The 19,581-nt window shown below is 52.1% G+C and overlaps 2 protein-coding genes and 1 long non-coding RNA gene across 6 annotated transcripts in view; 1 reads left to right on the top strand and 2 right to left on the bottom strand.

Annotated features, from left to right (window-relative positions):
- LHX6 (LIM homeobox 6) overlaps positions 1-7,005 on the top strand; it is a 37,615-nt gene extending 30,610 nt beyond the window's left edge. Inside the window, exon 9 of the mRNA XM_072777788.1 lies at positions 6,615-7,005. Within this exon, the coding sequence (XP_072633889.1) occupies positions 6,615-6,643 (29 nt within the window). The 3' untranslated portion in view covers positions 6,644-7,005. The remainder of the gene's footprint in view (positions 1-6,614) is intronic.
- The window catches only part of MORN5 (MORN repeat containing 5), a 37,189-nt gene that overhangs the window by 11,876 nt on the left and 5,732 nt on the right, over positions 1-19,581 (bottom strand). For all 4 annotated transcript variants that reach the window (XM_072777792.1, XM_072777790.1, XM_072777794.1 and 1 more), the window contains one exon: positions 16,846-16,977. In XM_072777792.1, the coding sequence (XP_072633893.1) occupies positions 16,846-16,977 (132 nt within the window). The remainder of the gene's footprint in view (positions 1-16,845; positions 16,978-19,581) is intronic.
- On the bottom strand, positions 17-9,767 carry LOC140605674 (uncharacterized). Its single transcript, XR_012008246.1, has 2 exons — positions 9,681-9,767; positions 17-3,056 (listed from the first exon to the last, which is right to left on the bottom strand). It is a non-coding gene; the product is annotated as an uncharacterized lncRNA (long non-coding RNA).

The following is a 19,581-nucleotide window of genomic DNA, read 5'->3' as shown; positions in this document are numbered from 1 at the left end:
TGGAACGTGAGAGGTTCTTCTGCTTTGGGTATTTCCCAAATCTTCTTAATGTGTATTGGCAATAGAAAAAAATGAAAAACAATTATCTCTTTTTTTTTTTTTCCTACCCTCCAACTTAATGCTTTGTTAATTTCATGTATTTTTGGTCATTGGAAGAAAAATATTTCTCGGTTCCTAGAGACACCAACGGGGTTCTTTAATTTCTACAAAGTAAAAGAGCCAGCATTAAAATGTTGGTTAAAAAAATGGGAGAATAGACAGATTTCCTGAGCAGAAGAAATCCAAACAATTTCTGTGAATACTCTGCCCTCAGGGAGGTGGAGCGTAATTCCCCCTCCTTGGGCGTGGGCCGCAGAGTGGCTGCCTCTCCGTCAGGACAGTTTAGGAAGGGAGCAAAACACGGCAACAAAAAATAGTAGCTTTGGCTTGCCTTCATCACCATCGGCGCTCTTTCCCCGAGAACTGATTTCTTGGCAACAGTGCACAGCTCAAACATCACTTTCTTGGGGATCCCAGTCTGCCTGGGACCCCTCTTCGCGTTTTCTTCATAGCGCAGGCTTCTTCCTATAATTGTCTTGTTTATGCCTGGATTGTCAGTCTCTCCCATCAGACCGGGAGCCTCATTGGCTTGTTCAGTGGTATCACTGGTGCGTGGACAAGTGTGTGGCATCGGAGGCGCTTAGTCCCTATCTGCTCAGTGAACGAAGGAATGAGTGGATCATCCAGCCCTATGGCCCACCCCGTGCCCAGTGCTAGGGGAGGGGTGGAGGACAGAGAGGGTAGACAGAGACCTAGCAGGGGGTGTTTGCCCGGAGGCTTGACTCAGATACACCTCAGGTTCAGTTCTGTTTGCCTTTGGGTCAGAAAGATTTCTTTATTCTGGTCTGAAGCTTTAGAAGCGGCCTCACTGCCACATGCAACTCCCTCCCCACCATGGCACCCCCAGGAATCTCACCAATCACTAGGAGAACTTGGGCTCCTTATAGAGAAGAAAATGAACTTTCGGGGAGAGATAGACCCCAAATCTGACCGTGAACGTTCCTACTGTGAAGCCTTGCCTGGAAAGGGTCCCCACTCTTTCCCCTGGACCCCAAGGCCCTCCATCCAGGCCTTTCTGATCTCCAAACTGCCTCCGACCTTGGGCCACCCTGGAAAATGCAGCCCACCTGCTGTACTGCAGTCCCCGCGTGTGCATGCAGACTGGGGCCTCTCCGCCTGTCCACTCACCAGGCTGGGGGCAGGGACAGGGCTGCTCAGAGCACTCCCCATTTCGGGGCCTTAGTGTATCTAAAAGTGAGGAAAGGCCCAGATGAGAGGAGAACAATCGCAGCGTGGCTTAAACACGTATAGTTAACAAATGCTTTCCACACTTGTTACACACACAACCCAATGCAATATAAATGTGTTATTCCAGGCTGTCGTTCAAGGCAGCGTCAAGCCCACAGCACAGCTAATGGTCGAGTTCTCGGGGGGGGGGGCTGTGAGGTTGGCGTTGTCTGGTGAACGTGGTCTCTCGGTGCCGCCATACTCCGGACCCAAGGCCACTGGCAAATGTGCATGGCTGAGCCCAGTGCCCTCCTGGATGTCCTCCGCCCCCCAGGCCCTGCCTGGATGTCACCTTCCCTGACTCAAGCTGAGGTCATGGTTGCCCCCACCAGCCTCCAGCAGGTGTGACTAATGTACTCCTGGTCGTCGGAACCTGGTGCAGATCCGGCACTTAAAAAGCAGTTAATAAATATATGCTGAATGAATGGAGAAAGAAATGTAACGTTGGGGACATAAGAGTAACAGGCTTCCCCTGTGGGATTTGGAAAAGGGGGAAGAATTTCTTCCCCACCCTCAGCAAATGGGAGCTCCTCAGAGGGGGCAGAACAGATATGCCATATGCAAGGCCAAGGCTGCTGTTTCCTCTTTTGTTTTTTGAGGTCATAGGTGGAGCAGCTCCACCGCACAGAAAGGATGGGTTGTTTGGGCTCGTTCTGGGGCACCAGCCACGATTTCGAAGCCCAAAGCCCTGGCTGGCCTGGGGCCTGCCTCACAATGAGCAGGGGAGGGCAGGCCTGCACAGGCCACCAGCAGGATCACAGACCGTGTCATTAGTGCAATCCAGGGTCAGATCAGCGCAGTGCAGGGGGAGGAAGAGATCCTGAAAACCTCCCAACAGGTGCAGGGCAATATGAGCTCCCAGGTGGTTGGCAGGAAGGCAGCAGCATAGTGGCTAAGAGCATGGGCACTGAAGTTTGGCTGCCACTGCTCGGAGACCAAGTGGCCTCACCCCTCTCTGGGTCTCATTTCCTCATCCACCAAGTGCCCCCTGAGAGGTTTCCTATGAGGATCAAGTGAGATCATTCCTGAAAAGTGCCTAGCACAGTGCCTGCTACACAGGGAATGGCAAAAACCAAAAGAAAGCCAGAGGTTGTCTCTTCAAGGTGAGACTTCAGGGTCTGTGCATGTGACAGCGCAGCATAGACTGGAAGGAGTTCTGGGTCCAGTGCCCAGCCCTGGTGCCAACTTGCCGGGTGATCTTGGACAAGCCACTCTCCCTCTCTGAGCCGGGCTCCTTGTCTATACAGGGGGTTTGACCAGACCTCCTGCACAGCCAGGATCAACAGCACCATGTTGGCACCCAGGAAGGAGGATCTGTGATCACCACTTTGAGGGCTCTCTAATTCCCTTACTGGATCCTTTCAAGAGTGTTCTTAAGGGACTCTCTCAGAGCACCCTGGGACTTCTCCTTTCTTGTGGGGAGGAGGGAGGACCTGGGGCAGAGGAGGTCTTTACACAAGGATCAGCATCCTAGGAACCACAGCTCGGTTAATGATTTTTTGTTCAAAGTGAGGTGGGCAGGCTGGGGCAGGAGAGGGCGGATGGGTGGATTCGGGTTATCAGGCTCCCACAAGCCAGATTCTCTTACCTCTGGGCGTGCCTTTGGGCTGAGCATACCTGTGGTCGCCTCTGCTACGCAGCAGCCTCCCCCTGGGACGGGGAGGGGGCCAAGATGAAACCAGGGAGGGGAAGAGGTTCACACTGGCAGAGCACCTAGGAGGTGCCTGGTTCTGTGGAAAGAAGGTCACGTCTCTCCTCTCCGCAGCAAGTGACACAGGTCATCCCCATTTAAGACAAGAAACTGAGGCTTCAAGGGGGGAAACAAGTTGCCCACTTCATCTGCCAGGGCTCATGGTCCTGGCGCAAAGGCCACACTCACGCTGTGTGTGCACGGCCACAAATGGGAGTGTTTCCATCCAGTTGTGTGAATGTGCATGAGAACCTCCCTAAGTGTGGGCGTGGGTGTGGGCACAAGTATGAATACGTGTGGACTGTGAGTGTGCAGGTGGCTGTGTCTGCGGTGCTCAGCGTGTGTGTGGCGCTCAGAGTGTGACAGTGTGTGACTACCTGAAGTCTGAGTGTGCGCTTGAGCAGCTGCCGAAGGAGGCGGCACATCCATCCCTCCGTGACAGCCTAGCGCTCGCCCACAACACCACGCCAGGCCAGACTCTATCATGGGGGCTGCCCTCCTTTCCTGGGGTCAAGACCGACTCACACGGCTCCTGTGTGACCTGGGGTTCCAGGCGGGGTTGACAGGTGCCCCAGCCCCTGGGCAGTGCCATCCTCAAAGCCCAGCTCCACCCTCTGTGCAAAGGCAGGGCCGTGTGAGTGAGCAGGTGGGGCAGGGCCAGAGCAGAGCCGGTGCCTGCAGGAAGGGCGGCAATGCCCGCACCCCCTCGTCACAACTCCTGACAAGCAAGAGGCTTTGAACTTTGCTTCAAGTGCTGGTGGCCAGAGGCCAAGGCTGTGGCATGGCCAATATTGACTAAGGGATAGTTGCCCGGGCAAAGCCTAAAGGGACAAGGGACAGGAGGGGAAACTTTGGGGCCTGCTCTTGATTTTCTCTGTAAAAGAGCTGGGTGGGTGGAGGGCTCGGGGGCAGAAGGTGGTGGGGAGGTGGATTCGGCCGGGCCACTTTACCCACTGGGAACTAGAGGTGCAGGGCTCAGCACCCACAGGTCTCAAAGCCTGTCCAAATGTGAGAGGTTTGGGGAAACCAAACCGATCTTGTGTATTTCTAAAATACAGAAAGGGAAAGTGTAAAACTGAAATTAATAAATGTTATAATTAATGCATTCAGACTTAATTATTAAACTTGGAGATCAAAACAACTTCATCACACTTGAAATTAGTTTGTAGGCTTGCTTTCCTCATTTTGCAAGAATTCTCTAGCGTGCATGTGGCTCTAGAAATCACAGCCCGACTGGTGGTAGGCCGTTTACCAAGCAAAATTTTAAAAAACCTTTCAAAGTTTTAACAGCAAGAAATTTGTATTGAATATGGGAGTGCGGATGCATTTTGCTTTAATTTGTTGAGTACGACAGGGTTGAGGCCTCCAAAATCAGACCTAGGGCTGGATTAGGGCTGTGCCTGGAAGGGGTGAGTCTGAACCAGAGCATGGCCACCTGGTGTTAGGAAGCACTTGCACGTGCCAGGCGCTGAGCCCTGCACTCCGCACGCCTGATCTCACGCAATCCTTGTAAACATCTGTCAGATTCACAGCTGGTGTTGTCTCAGGTAGGAGTTTTAGGTGTTCCAGCCAGTCGGTGGCAGGGGAAGTGCCCTGAGTAATAACGCCCCTTGGGAATCTCTTAGGAAAGCCCCGTGGCGCGAGGACACGCCAGCCAGCGCTAAGCAGTTGGTATCCTGGCGCTGTTGGGAGACGGAGTCATTTCCGCTGTGGAGGTCCAAATGCACAGCTGGCGTATTAAAAAAGACATACCCCTATATATCGAGGTGCTCACGCACGGCCTGGGGGCCCACGGATTCACAGCAGCGAGCGTGGAGTGTGGGTGCCAAACCTCACGCAGCTTGTAACCCTCCTCTTCTTGCTTCCCCCACTTCTGTTTTTCAAGCACGAACAGTCGAATGTGTGTTCCCTGCACGTGTCCATGATGCCGAGGTGCTGTACACAGGCAGCTCAGGGGACTGACGTGCCAAGGCAAGGCTAAGGCCACTCAGTTCGCCTGGGCCCTGGAGCCTCTGCTCTGACCGGCCGCTGTTCCCTTCTGCCCCGGCTCTCCAGTTGGGTGTGGATGACAGACTGCAGGGGACAGGTCCGGTAGTTGGGACCTCTGTCCTCTGGCCGGCAGATGCTGAGGGCCGAATTAAGGCTTTGGCAGTGGGGCCCGCCAGGAGGGGTGTTAGGGTGGCAAGGATCTGCAGGACACACTAGCACACTAGAACCTAATCCTCAGAGGGATCTTAGAAGGTCACTGTCAGCATCCCCATTTCACAGATGGAGGTCCCGAGGCTCAGAGAGGTGAAGTCATCTGCTCAAGCTCATCCAGCCAGCAAGTGGGCCCCAGGGCAGACCCAAGTCTATCTCTAGACCTGCAGCCCGTAGCCACTACCTGTGTCCCTGAAAGGCCTGTCCGTAACTGCCATGCCTTTAATCCTCACTGCCGGAAGGACGGCATTCAAGGCTCTCTCCCCTCCACACTGGGTCCCTATGCCTCGAATGCCCAGCTAGGACGTACTCCTACACACCTGTCAAAGCCCAGTCTGTCCAACACTGCTTGAGGGAGACATCCCTTGACTCTTCTTCCAACCCCCAACACAGGAGCCGGTCTCAGGAGCCCCACCTTGGGCACCCTCTGTCCCTACACCTCTCTCTGCTTTGTTCCTTCCATCAGCACAATCAATCCACTTCTCATCCCTGACAGCCTAGCCAGACACTACCTTTTCCGGGATAGCATCTCAACGACCCCTGGGGCATATCCATGCCCTTGTCTTGGCTCCTCCAGCATACTGTGCTTCTGGCTCCTGGCACTAGCACAGCAGAGGCACTCTCGGTGTTTTGGACAAAGAATCTCCTATTAACATAAATATCATAGGAATATAGAATTCTGCTAGACTTCTTTCCACATACTTGTTTTTGGGGTTGATGTTAATTTCTGAGCTATATTTTTTGGGGCAGGAGGTTCACTACGCTTAGACTCCCTGAAGGCCTCATGCTTCTGTCCAGAGAGCGCCTGCCCCAGATCCTGTCACTGTGTGTGCATCTGCTTCCCCTGCCCTGCACTGTGTTGGTTCGGAGGGGCAGATGTGGAGTTCGGGCCCCCAGGGAGTGGGTAAATCCTACCCCAGGATTTACCCCAGGGTAAAGCTCTAGGTGGATAAGAAATGATGAAGATGAGGAACAATGCCAATGGGTAGATAGGGAGATGGGGATCCTGCAGGCCTCCAGCCCCGTCTTGAAGTCCCCATCAGAAGTGGGATGGAGTCCCACACGGGGGTCCCTGAATGGAGCCTACTACTCTGCCTATGTCTCTGCCTCTCTCTCTCTCTGTGTCTCTCATGAATAAATAAATAAAATCTTAAAACAAACAAACAAACAAAAAGAAGCAGCTGGGGATGCCACAGGGCGGTTTGCCACCATGAGGCCAGCTCCTCCCTTTGGGGCACGGAGTTAAGGAGTTCTCCCCCTCCCCCCACTTCAAAGACCGCCCCAGGGTGTAAGGCCTCATGGGCCTGGCATTGCTTTCTCTGTATGCCCTGTATCATCTCAATAATGCTTACCACAACCCTGTAACGGAAGTCCTATTTTCCTCCTCCGACTTTTTTAGGTGAGGAAACCCACGTTCAGAGAAGTTAAGAGACTCACTCTAGGTCATACAGACAGCAAATGGCACAGCCGGGGTCTGATGGGTCTGGCTCTAAAGGCCTGCCTGGAAACCTGCCTCTGTCTCCAGGAGGTTGAGCAGGACTTTCAGGTGACGGCCTCCAGTTCCGGAGCTGCGCTGCGGAAGGGACATGAAGCTCCTGCTCCCTGGACTCTGGCCTTGCATTCACTTCTATTGAGGGGCACAAGACGGGGACTCCTGGGGGGCTCAGTTGTTGATCGGCTGCCTTCAGCTCAGGGTGTGATCCTGGGGTTCTGGAACGGAGCCCCACATCGGGCTTCCCTCAGGGGCACCTGCTTCTCCCTCTGCCCATGTCTCTGCTTCTCTCTCTGTCTCTCATGAAGAAATAAATAAAATCTTAAAAAAAAAAAAAAAAAAAAGGAAAAGGAAAAGGAGAAAAACAAACCATTGTACTGACTAGCCCGGGGTTGACTCCAGCCATGGAAGGGGAAAGCTGTGTCCTTTGGATGCTTCCAGGAGACTGCTGTGGGGTTGGGGACATATTGTTACCAGAATCTGGCGCAACAGCTGGAAGAGGAATTTCCAGGGCTCTTAGAATTGGAGTGAGGAGCGAGGGAGGCGATTTGGGCAGGCCAGGGAGAGGCAGGAAGCCCCTCAGGCTGTTTTCCCTAGAGCTCAGACTTCCATCTGGGTCTGATTCCGCCCTCTGTAGGCAAAATTCTGTTGGCAGGTAAAAGTGTATTTCTCCGGGGAGAAGTTCTATAGCTTTGCCGAAGTTCTCAGAGAGATTTCAGAAAAGGCCACAGCCCATCTCTGTTCAGAGCATGGCCTCTGGTGTCAGAGAGGCCTGGATCCAAATCCTGATTCCTCCCTTCACTAGCTGCACCCATCAGCAAGCCTCAGTTTCCCCGGCTGCCAAACAGGGGCAACGATATATTCCTCAGAAGATCGGGAGGTGGTAAGTCCCTGGCACAGCAGAGGCTTTCAGTGCTCATCATTTCTCTTCCTATCCTTTTTGCTTAAAGCAGATGCCCAAGTCGGCTGGCAGGGATGTGTGATCTGTGCAGGCATCTTATTTGGCAGTCACAAGTGTGATATTATCCCTCCACAAAGCCTCCATTATGGCGCTGCTAACAATACCACAGATAAGGCAGGGATGCCCCTGCGTGCCAGCCTCCAGGTGATTATCACATTTGGGCAAATTGCCTTTTGTGTCACAGAGAGAAGACGGCAGGAGGGCCTGTGCAGGGGACTCGCTGGGCCATTTTGCCAAAACCACGAGGGAAGCATTGTGGAGAGGCAGCCCGGGTCTGCTGCGGACGGAGGCCTGGCAGGCTGTGCAGGGCCGGGCAAGTGATCCGCCCTGTGCAGGCCTCAGCTTTCTCACCTGTCGGATGAAGGCAGCCGTGGCCTCAACATCAGAGGAGTCCTGGTTTATCGGTGGCGTTGAAAGTCCTGTTCTTTGGCCCGCTTTGGAGCAAAAAATGTGGTCAGAGAACTATCCAGGGAAGAACACCTACCACTGCAATCTTACGAGGAAGGTTGCCTGGGCCTTTCTTTCTTTCACTGGTAAACTCCAGAACCCACTCGAAGGCCATCATTAGCTTTCAGGCAGCTAGACCTGGGGTCAAGTTCCAGGTCTACCGCTTACTGCCTGTGTAACTTTGGGCAAAGCATTTCTCCTCACCTCAGTTTCATCATCTGTGAAGTGGGCACAATGAAGGCAGCCATTTCACAGGGCTACTGTGAGGATGAGAGGAAATGAAACAAAATCAACCATGCGAAATGCTCAGACCAGTACCTGGAAGACTTAAGCCCTCAGTAAATGCTGCTGGTTTTTATAATCCTGCTTTTCCCTCTGAAATAAAGTAACGTGCCTTTATATACCAATCGATCCATCCCTGGACTGCCACTTTAGGGGCTGCCCTGGGTTTATTATAAGAATACACCCTGTTTTATTTATTTAGTTCCCTTCTGTTGGACATTTGGGATATTCCCAACTTTCAAGTGTTTAATAATGCCAGAGAACTTTAGACGACCAAGTGGTCTTTCATTTCTAGATATTCACTGTGCAACTTTTCTGAAGTTGGGCAGCAAGCCGATAGGCGATGTTTGGAAGATGACCTAGGAGCTGGCCTGGCAAAGTGGAAGAACCTCTGGAGGCAGATGAGCCCAAGTGTGAATCCCAGTTCCTGCCATTTCCTGGGGGAAATCCTTTAGCCTTAGTTCTGAGTCTCAGTTTTCTCCTTTGTCAAGCAGAGATCACAGGAACCCTACCCCCCCCCCCCCCACCGTCTTAGTTGGGTATCTGGTGCATGGGAAATGCCCAGCCAATGTCAGCTGTCACCACGGAGTGAGGGGAAAGCCAGCCAGCACCTCCCAAAGACTTTGAGTCATACCGGCCAGGTCTCTCTCTGGACCCCAATTCATATTCCTTCCCCCGTTGTCCATTTAATTGAAAATATATTCAAATGAGGCTGGCGATCTTGATTTTAAATTCAGTCTGGAACCCACAGGTTCAAATGCAAAGGGGCCCTCTCTGCAAATAATCACTGGTGTGTGATATTTTTAAGAAGCCAAACCCATTGTTTCTGATTGAAGGAAAGTTGGTGCTATTTTGAAGAGCAGCACGATTAAGCGGTGGCGTTATCTCTTTAACCATTGGGAATTATACGCTGTTTGAAAGATTTGTGAGCTCTAGGACATTTGCCAGATGTGCTTGATTCGACATTTCAGACAACAAAGAGGATAATGTTGGCGGGAATCTTGACGGCATTTCTGATGATCAGGATATTCTTTGAGGATGGTACTGAGACCTTTCGGGGAAGAATTTCAGCTTTTACATAAACTAATTTGGGATGCTCACTCTCTGTCTTCCACAAAGCAAATTTAGTTCATTGTTAGTTGTATATGTTAAAATGGTTACGAGGGTTTTTTCCTTTGAATATTAATAATGTGCCTTTCATCTGAGACACTCGCATGGGGTGTCATTAATTGCAGGGAGGGAGTAAGGATTAGTGGTGCAGTTATCTTGCAAATTATTCCTACCAGTAACGTTGAGGCAAGCAACCGCTACAACGAAGAGACACACGGAGAAACTGCTAACGGGAGTCGAGTCGGGCTTATCCTTCCTGAGCAGAATGAGAGGGCTGGGCAGGAGGGTAAGGGTTAACTTCCCCGCTTCCCCACCGTATTAAAGATAATTATCCCAAATATCTTCCAAAGCTCCCTTATTGGCCCACAGTATGTAAAGGACCCTTTATCAAAAAAGGTAGTGTCTCATTATGGGGACTGTAGTGCTTTTTTGTCTTAAGACTCTAAAATGGGCCTTTTCATCCATTTAGGAACATCACTGAGCTCCCTGGGGGTCAGGACCCGTGCTTCGTGGAGGGACAACCATGCATGAGGCCTGGCTCTGTGGAGGAAGGGATAGGGATGAGTAAGGAATAAACCAGGATGTGAAGCTGAAAAGAACAGAATTTGGGCAAGAGTTGGGATTATCTCTGACTCTGTCACCGGCGAATGACTAGGGCAAAGTATTGAGACCAGGTGTCCTCTTTGCAAACTGAGGGAGGCACTTGGGTTGGCAGAGAAGAGCAAAGGAGATAAGCAGGCACAGTGCTGAGCAGGGGCCTGGCAAGGATCCTCCGCAATTCATGCCTTTCTCTGCTTCCCTTCTCTGAGCTGTGGATGCTCGGGGAGTGCCCTGTGCCATTCTCTCCTGGCCTCCTGGTACATGCCCAGCACAGAGAGGTGGGAGGACTGTGACGAGGGAAAGACATCCTGGGCTGGAGGAATGTGTGAGGTGGGAACAGAGGTGTGTTTACCTGCGGAAGCTGCTAGTCTGCTTGAGCTGGAACGTGGGGTGGAAGAGACAGGACGGTGGAAGATGAACCACGGGGTGGTCTAAACGCCATAATCAAGAGCCCGCAGCGCCCAACATTTCAGTAGCATTTCGTTTCCCCAGGAGAACCCCCAAGGGGGCCGACAGCATGGCATACCCAGTCTCATTCCTCCCGTCCCACAGCCTCCCTGTCTCTCGAGCACCCATAAAACTCTCAGTGGATCCCAGGGCCTCCCTCTCTTCAATTGTCTCCAGCCCGAGTGAGGAATCATCCAGTAACAGTCACTGAAGCCTGGACACGGACGGGCCTTGTGCCAGGTGTTGTACACACTTAATCTCATTTTTCCTAACCGCAACCCCTCCAGATTCAGTTAACTACTAGAACACCCATTTTACAGATGAGGAAACAGAGACTCCAAAAGGAGACAAGAAGCAAAACTAGCCATGGTCACACAGCCGGCCAGTGGTGGATCCAGGACCAGGCGCCAGCCAGAGGTGTGGATTCTAGATCCTGGGCTTGTAACCGCCACGCAGCCCGTCCCTCTGACCTCTCCCAGCCTCCGAAGGGAGGCAGGTCCTAATGCCATCTCTATTTTGCTTCGTCTCAGCTGTATTATTGGAATTTTGCCTGCATTGACTTGCTGCCTTGTGTGGTTTTACGGTCCCAGCAGAGGCAGCTGCAGAGTGCAGGAGAATGGCCACGGGCCTTGCAAAAAGATGGGAGTGGGTTTGAGTCCAGCCTCCCCTTCACTGGGCTGTTAGACATGATGCGTGATCTAGTTCCCTAGTCTCAGGCCTCCCTGTTCCCAGTTTGCTGGATGTGTGGGGCTGTCCCAGAAGACAGAGAGAGCGCTCATGAGTGTGAGAACTTTCAGGTGGCACCAGAAATGCCTGCCACCAACAGGGAGAGGTGGGGACCTGGAATTCACGTGCCCTGCGGAGGCGCCCATACGCAAGCGGTTTCAAGCACGGGGCCAGCCAAACCAATACTGCACACATCAGATTTGGCCAGAGGGTTGTGGGCTTGAGAGCCTTGATGCTGAAGTTTTTTGAAAGCTTTTCAAAGCTTAAGTGGCTTTGAAAACTTGGGGGTGTGGAGAAGCATAATAGATTGTTTTGATTATTCGACATAAGAAGTTGTCTCTTATGTGCCAGGGACTACATTTTGTATAATTTGTTGAAGAACATGAGGGGCTTGTAGGTCCTCTGCCTGCCTGCCTGCTTTTCTTCCAGAAACACTGAATCAGCTGCATGTGGGAGGTGCAGGGGACCCAGGGGTGAATCAGACATAATTACATGGTCCCTGCCCTCAAGAAGCTGTTTGTCTAAGGAGGGAAGCTAGGCAAATAAAGGTCATTCTACAGCTATGGGCTGAATGCTTTCGAGAGGCTTACCGAGGAGGGGTGTCTAACCCAACAGCGCAGGAGAGGGAGGCGATGGGAAGAGGCGGGTTAGGGAAGGCTGTCTCAGCATTGATCTGTCAATGGTGGGTCCCAATCCTTTTGAGGGTTGTGAAATCCATTTAGTGTCTAGCAACCCGCGTTTTTAAAAAAATAGAGAATATCCTGCTATATTTTACATACAAAGAATATGCACCAACGTGTGTGTGTTTGTGTGGGTAGTGGGTTGCTTACTTTGGGCCAGGGTCCAAAGGTTTGAGACTTGTGGTCTGAGAGAATTCTTGCCTGCCCGGATCCCCAAGGCCTGGCACCCTGTCTGCACTCAAAGGCTTTTCGACGCTTGGAAGGATGAATTTAGGTTCTCACCACCACCCGGCAAGCAGGTACCAGACCAGCCTCCCCAGGTGAGAAAGGCACCTGGGTTTGTCCAGCATGCTTGCCACTCGGCAGTTTGTGGTTCAGGGGGCTAAGGTTCTCGAGTCAGGCCTAAAGGAAGCTTCTCTGCCTGGGGAGAGTGAAGCCAGTGGGAGGTGGGGGAGGAGAGGCCCGAAGGTGAACCGTGAGCCGAAGGCAACCCTCCTGCTGGTGCCCCAGCCCATGATCTCCTATAAAAAGAGTATCCCCGAGTGGCGTGCACTTCATAGTGGCAGGGGCTCAGTCCACTCTGTTTGCCCCAGGACTGCCTGGGGCACCACTGCGGGCCTGCAAAGCCAGCAGCCCTGTACCTTCAGAATGCCAACATGAAGCACTGTTTGTGGAGGCAGACCAGGGCCCTGGAGAAAATAGGAGATGGACAGAAGTCCAACTCAGTGCCCAGCAGGATGAGGTGAGTCCAAGGTAATGTGGTGACTAGGTGGCCATAAACAGAGACTCCTTTTAGTGGTTTTCAGGACACTCCACAAACCCATCTGTCCTATAATATCAGGACTAAAATACCCCGTGGCTCCCTTTACTCCTCCATTGTAGACTCTTAATGTCAGAAGGACCCTAGAAATTACCCAGCCCGACTCCCTCATTCTACAGATGAAGAGAGCAAGGGGCCCAGAGAGGTAAGGCGCCTGGCCCATGGGCAGCCAGCAGGCAGCTCGAGAGTGAGAGTGGGGCCGGGTGGGAACATGGGTCTCTGGCACACAGCACTGAGGCCTGGGGCCTTCGGATGCCCCTCTCTTGCCATCTCGCCAGCCTTCCTGTCTAGTCTCATCCTAGTCTGGCCCCTTCTTTCTGTGCAAACCAGAGAAATCTCTAAATGATGAATCCATTGCTACTCTGCCTGCCTGAAACATTTCCTTGTTCCCCCGCTGCCCTCAGGTGGAAGCTACTGCCCACCCAGGGGCCTCCTCTCCTGCTCTTCTGCACCTGACACACTGTTGTCTCATACTCCCAAACAACATGTAGCCCCTAAATGTGCACTGTTCTCCCCCATCTTATCCTTGGCACACGCTGTTCGCTCAGCCTTTTACTTTCCCCAACCCTGCTGTACTTGTCTCCCCTCCTTGAGGCTTCCCATTAGATCCCGCTCTTTCCAGGGAACCTCCCTGGCCTGCTGACCCTGCCTCCAGGTTAGGTATCCTGACCATGCTCCCTCATGGCAACTCTAATCCACTATCAGTTTCTCCTGCTCCCTGAGAGAAGATTCTATGATGCTGCCTCACCCAAAGTCAGGTCCACAGCAGCCAGTTAATAAATGTTTGTTGACCAAGTAGTCAGTGTCCATCCTTCTCCCAAGCTCCTAAGAACGGTCTTCCCTTCTTACGATGCATTTTCCAAAAGGCTGTTTTTATTAGAGCAATTTTCAGGTTCACAACAAAATTGAGAGGACGAGGGGCACCTGAGTGGCTCAGTGATTGAGCATCTGCCTTTGTTTTTATTTATTTATTTATTTATTTATTTATTTATTTATTTATAGCATCTGCCTTTGGCTCAGGTCATGATCCCAGGGTCCTGGGATCAAGCCCTGCCTCAGGCTCCCTGCATGGAGCCTGCTTCTCCCTCTGCCTGTGTCTCTGTCTCTGTGTCTCTCATGAATAAATAAAACCCTAATAAAAAATTGAGAGGGCGGTACACAGATTTTTCTGCATTGCCCCCTATGCCCATGCCTGCATGGCCTCCCCGTTATCAGCCCTCTCCACTGGAGTGCTGCATTTGCTGCAACTACACCGACACCTCATAGCCATCCAGAGTTTCCAGGCAGGCTCATTCTGGGGCAGTACATTTGATGGGTCTCCACGTCAAATACTCCACGTCAAATACTCAATCTCACGATTGAGAGTATCTCCACTGCTCTCAAACTCCCCAGTACTCTATCTGTTCATCCCAATAAAAGTTTCAATTTTATTACCAAGCATGGCTTTTGCCCCCAGGATTCTGGGAGCCACAATTTCTGATTCCTCAGTCATGACTTTTTTTTTTTCATGCCTCTGTGTCTTTGCATGTGCTGTTCTCTCTACCTGGATGCCCTTCCCCGACATGCATGCTAACAAAATCCCAAAATGCTCATTCTTTAAGACCCATCACTTCTGGTACCTTTTTCCTGACTGGCACCCTGCATCCCAGCCAGGTAATGAGGGTGTCCCCCCACCTCCCAGCTCAATCGCCCTACGGCCCTTCATCTCCCAGGCAACCCCCAGTAGGGGAGAGGGGGAGGAACTCGCCCCTTAGAGGAAAGGGGAGAGCATCTTTGTAGTCCCATGAAGGATACTTGCAGCCTATTACACAGAAAGGCACACACGTGATATCTTTATAGGACAGGGGAGCGTGTGTGGATGCTGACCCACAACAAGACAGTGGGGGTTTTGTGCCAGGGGCCCAGCTACTCTTGGCTCCAAACCTACCTTGCTGTTCTCACATTGCAGTCGGGACTGGGACCCCAGTTAGATGCTGCAAGGCACACACGCGGAGACAGAAGGGACCCACTCCTTTCTGTGTGGCTTGTTGCTCGTGTGAGTGTTATGCCAGCAAGGCTGACTCACTTCCAATTCCTGTTCCCCCCACACACCCGGCTTCTACAGGCCCCCTCTCCAGAGAACCCGCTGGGCACTGGGCCCCGCTCAGAGGTCTGGGCTGCCCCTTCGGGGCGGGGGGGGGGGGGTCCCTCTCTCGACCCTGTAGGCTTTCGTATCCCAGTCTCTGGTTTCCCCTCCAGGAGAGGGTGGCTAGCTGCTCCCGGCTGTTACTCCCTCTGTGTCCTCGATGTCCTCCCCTTGCTTCTTCCGTTCTCCAGTATCCCCTGATACTACATTCTCTCTGTTTTCCTGACTGGACTCTGCCTGACACAGAGACAGACAGAACTCCTGCTCACGTGGATCTTCCAGTCTGGGCGGAGAGACAGACAGCGATTCTTGACACAAAGGAGGACTTAATTGTAGCTGGGAAGGAAAGTACCAAGTGTATGAGCATGTTAATGGCCCTGGGAAGCCCTGCAGTAGCTGGAATGGGTTAGCATTATTTATAACTGTGCATCGCTTCAGTTTCCTTGATCCAGAAACTTCATAGGGAGCCTATTGACACCCAGAAGAATTAGTGCTCTACACAGTCCAGTCTGTTAACGGAAAAGCGGAAGGCTTTCAAGACAACTGCCGGGGACTTGGCGTGTGAGCATCTGCCGTGTTCCTCCAGGAGCACCAGTGGGGCAGGGCTATCTGCGCTCCCAGCCGCAGCATTGAGCCACAGGAGCAGCTGACAACTCCATTTACTCTCATGCCAGTGCCACGAGGCAACCTTCTTTTTGTGCATGTGCTACATTTTATTTATTACTATTATTATTATTTTTATTGGAGTTCAATTTGCCAACATATAGCATAACACCCAGTGCTCATCCCACGAGGCAACCTTCTGATCACCACCAACTCACCAAGGAAATGTCCCTATAGGGAGAGGAGGCTCTCGTCGGCCAGTCTGGGCCTCCTGGCCTTTCTGGCAGTTTTTTTTTTTTCCTCTCATTTTAGAGCAGAGTTTCTTGACCAGGGTCTTTAGAAGAACCCCCTTAAGACTATGTAAAATGTGCATGCACATGCGCGTGCGTGTGTGTGTGTGTGTGTGCACGCGCACCTGTGGGCAGTTTTCTAGGAAGAGGGTCTGCAGTTCCCTTATTCTTTGTGGGACTGTGACTCTAGGAAAGAGAAAGTTTAGGAATCACCATGCTACAGGAAAATGTTCTCACTCTTATTTGTACATTGGCCTCCCGTGCATTTGGTTACTATAAGTTTCAGTCTGGTCAGTTTACATTCACTTACCGACAGAAGTTCTGGATCCTCCCAGGTACGCCCCTGGCTGTACCACATGCTATCACTCTCTTTCTTGACCTTTACCTGTGCTGTTTCCTCTCTGGAAAACCTCTACCCGTGCCCTGTGGTCAACTCCCAGTTTTTCTTTGGGTCTTACTTTAGCTGCCATTTCCTTCTTGAAAGCCTCTGCATTTCCAATTCTGGATGACGTACCCATTCTTTGTGCTCCCACAGCATCATTCTCACCTCCCTGGGACTCCCCATCTTTACTTCTTCCCCTACCTTCATGTAGGGCCATGTTTGTCCCCTTTCATTGCGCTTTTCCCACAATGAAATCAACCCTTTCTAGTACTTGGCTGCTACCTGTAAAAACATCAACTCCATGTGGAAGGTGGTTTGTGTCTAGCTCTGCCCAGCTTTGCTGCCCACATTGAGCAGTGTCCAGCATATAGCCAGTGTTCATTAAATACTGGCCAAAGGATAGCATGCAGAAATCTGTACTTTCATCTGTTTAGTGCCGCACTCACAGCCAACCACTAACGTCCTTTGTTTCGCTCCACGACTGTGTATAGACTCGTCAGCCATGAGAACCCCTGACTGTGAAACCTTCAGATCGGAATTTCTGTCTTTGGTCGGCAGAAGTTTCTTTCCCACCAAATGCATACGTGTGTGCACACATATGCACACACCTAAGTGTGGACGGGAGAAGAGTAAACGTGTGTCACGGGGTGTCAGAATGGACATACCTGTGTTTCTCAGAAAGCGATTCCTATAGTCCTTGACAACCCTCGTGGTCGGGTTATAGAAGCCATCTCCACAGTCGTAACAGCCCTGAGGGATCTTTCGAGGTGGGTCCATGTTGGTGAGTTGAGAGATCCCTTGAAAGGATACAGTGGATAATTAACTCGTTACCAAGGCCAAATCTAATCCCAGGCTCCCGAAAGTCCTCTTTTGTCTGGTCACCCATGGGAACATCTGGTTTCCACCGTTGGACTATGGAGCAAAACCAACAGGAGCGGTGCCTCGGAGCAGCTTCCTGAATGGGGCTCTGTGAGCAGGGTCTTGGGGACTAGACCCCCACCTTCTTCCCTCATACCCATCCTCCATTTCTCGTGACACCATGACAAGGACATAGATTGTGGAGGCAGAGAGACCCCAAGGAGGCGTCACAGTCTGCCATGTGGACAGATGTGTCTGGAGGAGGGAAGGCAGGCAAGGGGCGGGCAAAGGCCAGAGGCATGAGCCCTCAGGCCTCACTCAGGAAGCCTGGCCGGGGCGGGACCAGGTGTGTATCAGGAGAAGAGCAGGAAGAAATGGGTCAGGTGGGCAGGGATCAACTTTGACTCAGCAAAATTACCGCCATGGCTGCCATTGAGTGAGTGCTTATCCTGTGCCCAGAAATTCATTACATGCTTGACTTAATTCTCACAGCAGTACTGTGGCCCCATTTACAGATGAGAAAACTGAGGCTCAGAGAGGTCAAGTAACTTGCCCCAGGTTCTCCAGCTAGGAAGCAGCGAGGCACCCAGCCACAAAAGCTCTATGTCAGGCTGCTGACCCTGGAACCATCTGCCCCATAGGCCACACTGTAGGTCATGCTGCCCTGTGTATTGTATATCTTGGAACGCTGAGACCTGAGTAATGGGTACAAGGTTGGCACAAATAACTTCTCGGGTTCTCTCCAACTTGTGTTTCCTGTAAATCCCTGTCCTCTGGACGGAGGGCTAGATGCCCACAGAGCATAGCATCCTGCTCATGGTGCAGGGTTCAGCCCTGCACACAGGGCTCAGATGCTGGTTAACAATAACCCTGTGTACACTAGTGCCCAACAGTTCCTGAGCTCTTCCTCTATGCCAAGCACTTTCCAGCCATCCTCTCCCCGGAGCCTCATGCTCGTGCCATCTGACAGATACTCAGAGAGGAGGGGGAAAGGGCAGCCTTAAGCTTCTCCCTGCCCCCGAGGCGGAGAAGTGGCTGTTGCAGGGCTCTGCCAGGTGCCCTGTGACTCGGGAAGGCCATGGATTACTTAAAGTTGCCGTTTCGGGAGTCACTGGAGGAGAAGGGCGGGTGTGGGGAAGGTCACGGCACTGTTCATGAGCCCTTGACAAAACCAGCTACCATGTGACAGCTGAGGGCCTGAGGCCAGGGGCTCTGTCTTCACCTACAGGCTTCAGTGGGCCCACGACAAATTCCAGGCCCGGTCATAACTAACCCCGGAGGAGCCATGTACAAGATTCTCGAGTGGCACCTAGACTGGCAGCTCCGTGAAGGCAGGGGCCCCTGCCTGACGCACAGTAGGTGCTCAGGAAATTAAGTGTCATTGCCTCAGCTCCCACACCCCATCTCCCCCTGCTGTGATATCTGTACTATCCTCCCTGGGTAACTCTTTACTGAGCGCCTGCTATGTGCCAAGCAATGTGCCAGGTGCTGAGGACACACCAGTGAGTGAGACAGAGCCCCGACCCCATAGCATGGAACATGGGGGTGCTCAGGAAACAATTTAATGAACGCATGAGTGAATATATGTAAGAGGTAGAATCCACAGGACCAGGTGGTTGCTTGTACACAGGGAAGGAAGAAAGCAGGACGTGGCCCATCCAGGCGGATGGGTGACAGTCTCTGAATCCCTCATGGGAGAAGGGGTTGGTAGGGAAGGGGATGAGTTCCATGCAGGCAAGGGAAGGGATGCCACATACAGGTGTTAGGGAAGCTGGCTGCAGGGATCTGGGGCTTGGGAATTTTGAGCTCCGTTTGGAAGCTGATGATATAAATGAAGGCTTAGAGGTGAACTGGCTTGTTTAGGGAGAGGACACAGAATGCTACCAAAGAAGGCTTAAGGCCAGAGAGCTCAGGAAAACCCCCAAATCAATAACAGTGCCAGGGGGAGGAGCTGACAAAGGAGGCAAAGTGGGGAAAGGCTCACCTGGTCAACTATCTGATTCAAGGTGACACAGCCACAGTTTGAGCTCAGGTCTGCCTGACTCCAACCTGGGTGCTTTCTAGAGGTTTCTGCCCTCAGGGAGGCTGGCGTGCCCAGGCTCATCCAGCTATTGAAAGGGAACTTAGAACTCAAACCCAGACCTTCCAGCTCCAGCCTCTGTCAGCTATACAACATCATGTCATGACTTAGGGTTTATTCTTACAGCATGCAAAGTCATTTTCCTGTTTGTCATTTTGGATGTATTGACTCAGCTGCGCCAACAGCTCTGCTCTTGAGGTGCAGCTGACCATGCACGAGCCCCGGAGACACAGATGAACCCCTTCGGTGGCTGCTCTCCAAATCCAGAGTCTTGGCCCACGTCACCATCCGTGATGGAACATGATTTCTGATGCTACAGGGGACACACTGAGGAAGACCTGGGCTACCCCCCAACCCCGGGAGCTCCCCTCCCAGGAAGCAGGTCTGGACTCCCAGGCCTCGGCTTCCTCCTATACAACATGAGACCAGAAAGGCAGGCATGGCACAGGATCAACACAGAACC

This window comes from Canis lupus, chromosome 16 (genome assembly GCF_048164855.1).
Source record: "Canis lupus baileyi chromosome 16, mCanLup2.hap1, whole genome shotgun sequence".
NCBI classification, from domain to species: Eukaryota; Metazoa; Chordata; class Mammalia; order Carnivora; family Canidae; genus Canis; species Canis lupus.
The sequence above is the reverse complement of the archived record's forward strand: the minus strand, read 5'-3'. Positions and strand labels throughout refer to the sequence as shown.